This window comes from Polypterus senegalus, unplaced genomic scaffold, assembly GCF_016835505.1.
Source record: "Polypterus senegalus isolate Bchr_013 unplaced genomic scaffold, ASM1683550v1 scaffold_2078, whole genome shotgun sequence".
NCBI classification, from domain to species: domain Eukaryota; kingdom Metazoa; phylum Chordata; class Cladistia; order Polypteriformes; family Polypteridae; genus Polypterus; species Polypterus senegalus.
Window position 1 is genome coordinate 4,808 of NW_024386592.1, and position 4,884 is coordinate 9,691.

Below are 4,884 nucleotides of genomic sequence, written 5' to 3' on the forward strand. Positions count from 1 at the left end.
ATTTAACTCATTGTCACCATCCTATAGAAATGGCAGACACGAAAAAATGACAACAGTTCATATTAGAAAGAAAACACTTGACATTTTTGCAACTCTCGATTCCAGCAAAAAGAAGAAAGACATTGCCAGTGAATTTGGAATTACGCCATCGACATTATCAACTTTCTTGAAAGACCGAGACAAAACAGAAGAAAAATCTCTGGTTGCAAACCTTGGGCCTCAGCGCCAATGTATGCGAACTTCTGCATTTGAAGACGTCAATAAAGCAGTTATTCCTCTCATCATTGGCAAGTTGACCAGTCCTTGGTGTTTTAAGTGTGTTACATTCCTTCCCTCGAGTATAAAGCAAACCAGCAAGTTTGGATGACTCAAAACTTTTTGGGAAACTGGCTGTGACAACTTGACAAGGATATTGTGATGCGTGAGTCACTGTCTTGCACCCCAAAATATGAGGTTGTGTCTCAGTACTTTAGCAAAACCAGCTTTATTCTGCTTGAAACAAGAACAGCATGGTTATTTATTGTAGCAGGATCTACCACTCTCCTATGCACAGACACAGCAGTCAGGCAGGGTCGTGGCCAGGTTAGTGGCCAAGCAATGCTGTTCCTTGCATTTACTGTATAATGTTCCTTGATGGATGTTCCTTGCATCACCCATTGACGATACCATGACTGTGATCGGCTTGGATTTGCTTCTGTGGCAACAACAACATTTATTTATATAGCACATTTTCATACAAAATGTAGCTTTATATAATGAAGAAAGGAAAAATAAAAGAAAAAATAAGGAATTAAAATAAGACAACATTAGTTAACATAGAAAAGGAGTAAGGTCCGATGGCCAGTGTGGACAGAAAAAAAAAAAAAAACTCAGACGGCTGCTCTTTTTGGTATTCCAATAAGAGTTCATATACCTCACAATATGAAGAAGAAGAAAAGGAAGATTCTGCTTCTGATTGATAACTGTGCTGTTCACAGCATGCATCTACATTTAGATAATGTTCTCATTGAGTTCCTCCCACCCAATTGCATGGCAGTGCTTCAGCCATTAGATTTGGGCATCATTCGCACCCTGAAAGTGTATTACTGCAAAGGAAATGCTGACAAAAATTGTCGTTAGCATAACTTGTAGGAAGGAGGAGATGAAAATTAACAAGAAATAAGCTATTGAAATGATTACAAACTCCTGGACACAAGTTAAAGAAAGCACTATAGTGACAAATATGGAATGTCATTACTATGAAATTTTCATTGCAACAAAATATTTTTAGGTCGTTTTAACTAAATTTGGCCTGTACTTCAATTTTGTAAATGAGTCAGGGAATACTGCGTTGTTTTTAAGGGTTTTAGTGTCTTTTTGTTTTATTATATTATCACTTATTATATTATTATTATATTTTATTTTGTCCTTTTCCCCAGTATAAATGCTTATTCTAAAATATTGTTAATTAGATCTTTCCTTATCGTAAAAACATTTTGAATAGATCCTCTAAGTAAGAATTTGATTTTTTCTTATTTCTAATAGTATAGAACATCAGTTACCCACTGAATTATAACAGTTGGGCTGGGATTCTTCTAGTTAAGCAGGCGAAGTCTATGTGCTAGTAGTGTGGTATAAGCAATTACAATTAATTTATTCTCCTCCACTTTAAAACCATCCCGGAGTACACCAAACACAGTTGTTAATGGCTTGGGAGTGATTGTGACATCAAGGCTGATAGGGATTCAAAGATTTTAGTCCAGAATTATGTTAATTTGGTTCACACCCAGAACATGTGGCCCAGTGAGGCTGGAGCTTGATTGCAACGTTCACAGGGTGAATCTTGGCCTGGTTACATTTTGGACAATTTTAAATGAGATAAATGTTCACAATAAAAGATTTTAAGTTGAATAATTGAATACTTTGTGCATATGGAACTAGAGTGTATTCTATGCATGGCTGCCTTCCACTCCTTTTCTGAGATATTAAGTGAAAGTACTTTTTTGTCTCTTTACAGGTTGCTCCAAGGTGACATGCATCAGTTTGACTAGAGAAGCCACAATCAAGCTCTCCCCAATGCATGGCAAGCAAATCTCCATCCGCTACCTTGACATGACTGACTGTTTTGTCTTGGAGGATGAAGGACTCCACACAATTGCTGCCCACTGTACGCAGCTCACTCACCTCTATCTTCGCCGCTGTGTGCGCATCACAGATGAAGGCCTGCGCTATTTGGTCATCTATTGCACCTCAGTGAAGGAACTAAGCGTTAGTGACTGCCGTTTCATAAGTGACTTTGGCTTGCGGGAGATTGCTAAATTGGAGTCACGGCTGAGATACCTCAGCATTGCCCACTGCAGTCGTATCACCGATGTAGGTATTCGGTATATAGCCAAATACTGCAGCAAACTGCGATACCTGAATGCCAGGGGCTGTGAAGGCATCACGGACCATGGTCTTGAGTACCTTGCCAAAAACTGTGGTAAGCTCAAATCTTTGGATATCGGCAAATGCCCTCTGGTCTCTGATGCTGGCCTGGAGTTCTTGGCCTTGAACTGCTTTAACCTAAAACGACTAAGTCTCAAATCATGTGAGAGCATTACAGGCAGAGGTTTGCAGATTGTAGCTGCCAACTGCTTCGATCTACAGATGTTGAACATCCAGGACTGTGATATCACAGTGGAGGCTCTTCGCTTTGTGAAACGCCACTGTAAACGGTGTGTGATTGAACACACTAATCCAGCCTTTTTCTAACTGTAACATCCCCCATTTCATATTTACAGAGTCATGATTGTCTGCAAAATGGGATGAAGGCATGGCACTAATCAAGCAAACTAGGCTGTGGGAGCATGGGGAACATTCAAATAATCAAAGGGTAACAATGGGAATACTGCAATCATGTATTTGTCTTTTTTATTTTTATTTGCCTGTCATTCATTCTGTACTTTTTTATAGCATTAAGGCATTTGCCTCTTAACTTCCCTTGTGATTTTTTTTTCTTCATCTGCGTGCATGGTACATTAATAAAAATTATCAGAATTATTTCCCCTTGATAAAAGTTCAAAGCAATTCTGGTATCTAGACACCAGGACTATAGAAAATCCTGCAGCATAAGGTCCTTCATGCGCAAATTATTTGGTTAATTAATGTGCTTTAATTTCTTGAGTTCAAATAAAAGTTGTTTATTAACAATTTGTATGAGCATTTTCCTGTAAAGCGTTCTACAAAGTATTAGTGTTTTGAATAGCTGGTTAACAGTGAACAATATCCATTGCTCTTCTCTAAACTTCAGCTTTCTCACATAAATTCAATATTTGTGTTCTAACACATATTAGAAATTTGTGCTTTCAGTAATTTAAGTAATCAGCATGGACTTCAAAGTTAAAGTTTGCAGAGCATCATCTATTTTTTATACATGTAGTAATAAAATGCATTTCATTTAAGCAGATGAAGCATTACTGCATTTTATTACTACAAATGTTTGTAATGCACCATGTGTTGGAATGATAGAGATGTGGTGGTTTGTTACTACATGCATCACAAATTGTATCCCAATAGATGAAGCTCTACTGAGGGCTACATTGATTACATAGACTTCAACTCAAGATATCTAGTCATTCAAAAAGCTGTAGTCCCAAAAGCAGAGACATAGCAACTGGATGAAAACACAGATACACAGACACATGGACATTTGTCTTTTTATCAGGGTGGATTAGTTAACAATTGGATACCTTAAAAACCTACATATGACACAAACCACCCTCTTGAGATTAATCAAAAGTGGATGCCATTCTAAAATGTAGCTTCTCAGGCTTTATTTATATTCAAGGACAGGTAATATGTTTTTAACAGCTGACAACTCTTATTGCCATTCGGTAAACATAAGCATATGACAAAAGTACATTTTAATAAGATCAATCAATTATTGGATCCCCATACTAAAAGTTTTGTTTACTGGCTTTGTGGATGGTCACAATATTTAGTGAGAAATGTATTTCCATTTTGTCTATGTCAACATGTCAGATGAATTTGTTCTTATTTGTGAATTTAATTATTGGACATCCACGCTAGAATTCTGTTTTCCAATCAAGCATTTTTATAGATTGGCTAACACTGACATTTATTGCTGTTCAGTGCATTCATTTTTAAGAGATTAATGAATTAAATGACACAAACAAACAGTTTTTTTCAAATCTGCATATCTTGAAGGACTGTTAATATATTAGTGCAAAGTGGAAATTGCATTTAATGTAACATGAAGGGCAAGTGAAGCAAGAGCCTGGTTTAGTGTAAGAGGCACCCTTCCAAACAGAAGCATGCACTGGGTTAGTTGCTAGATCAGCTTGCTGAATCACCATACATAATTTTGTTTTCCTGTTTTTGTTTATTCTTTAAGGAGGTTATCATATTTATTGATCACTTAATACTGGGCAGTGCATATTTCAGTCATGTGGAAGACAGTAAGAATTTAATTCATTGGTAGACACACATACAAAAATTGCTTCTCCACCTTTGATTGGTTAACACTTGTATAACATTTTCTGCTGTTCAGTAAATTTCAAACTGTCATTCTCATTAGATGAATGAATTACTGGATTCCATACTAAAATGTGCTTTTCTAGCTCTGTATATTTTTCAGGAGTGTTAGCATTTTAAATGATTAGCTAACATTGGACAGTTCTTATTGTCAACACGGACAAAAATACATTATTATGAATTGAAATCATTTTGCTTTACTGGCTTAAAATGTCTATCAAAAGTATCTTGATCAATTATTAGTGTTTCTTTACACTATATATTTAATTTTTGGTTTTGAATTTCTTTCAGGATTGTTAACATATTTATTAATCATTTAATACAGGAGAGTACTTTTTGCTGCTCCAAACATGTCAACGTGAGACTTCA

General features: G+C 36.3%; 1 protein-coding gene across 1 annotated transcript; it reads left to right on the plus strand.

The window, feature by feature from the left end:
* The first annotated feature begins 361 nt into the window (after positions 1–361).
* On the plus strand, positions 362–3,021 carry LOC120522759 (F-box/LRR-repeat protein 7-like). The gene is made up of 2 exons (XM_039743489.1): positions 362–421; positions 1,997–3,021. Exons 1-2 carry the CDS (start codon positions 418–420, stop codon positions 2,731–2,733), a joined length of 741 nt encoding a protein of 246 aa, XP_039599423.1. The 5' UTR covers positions 362–417; the 3' UTR covers positions 2,734–3,021.
* Positions 3,022–4,884: the final 1,863 nt, after the last annotated feature.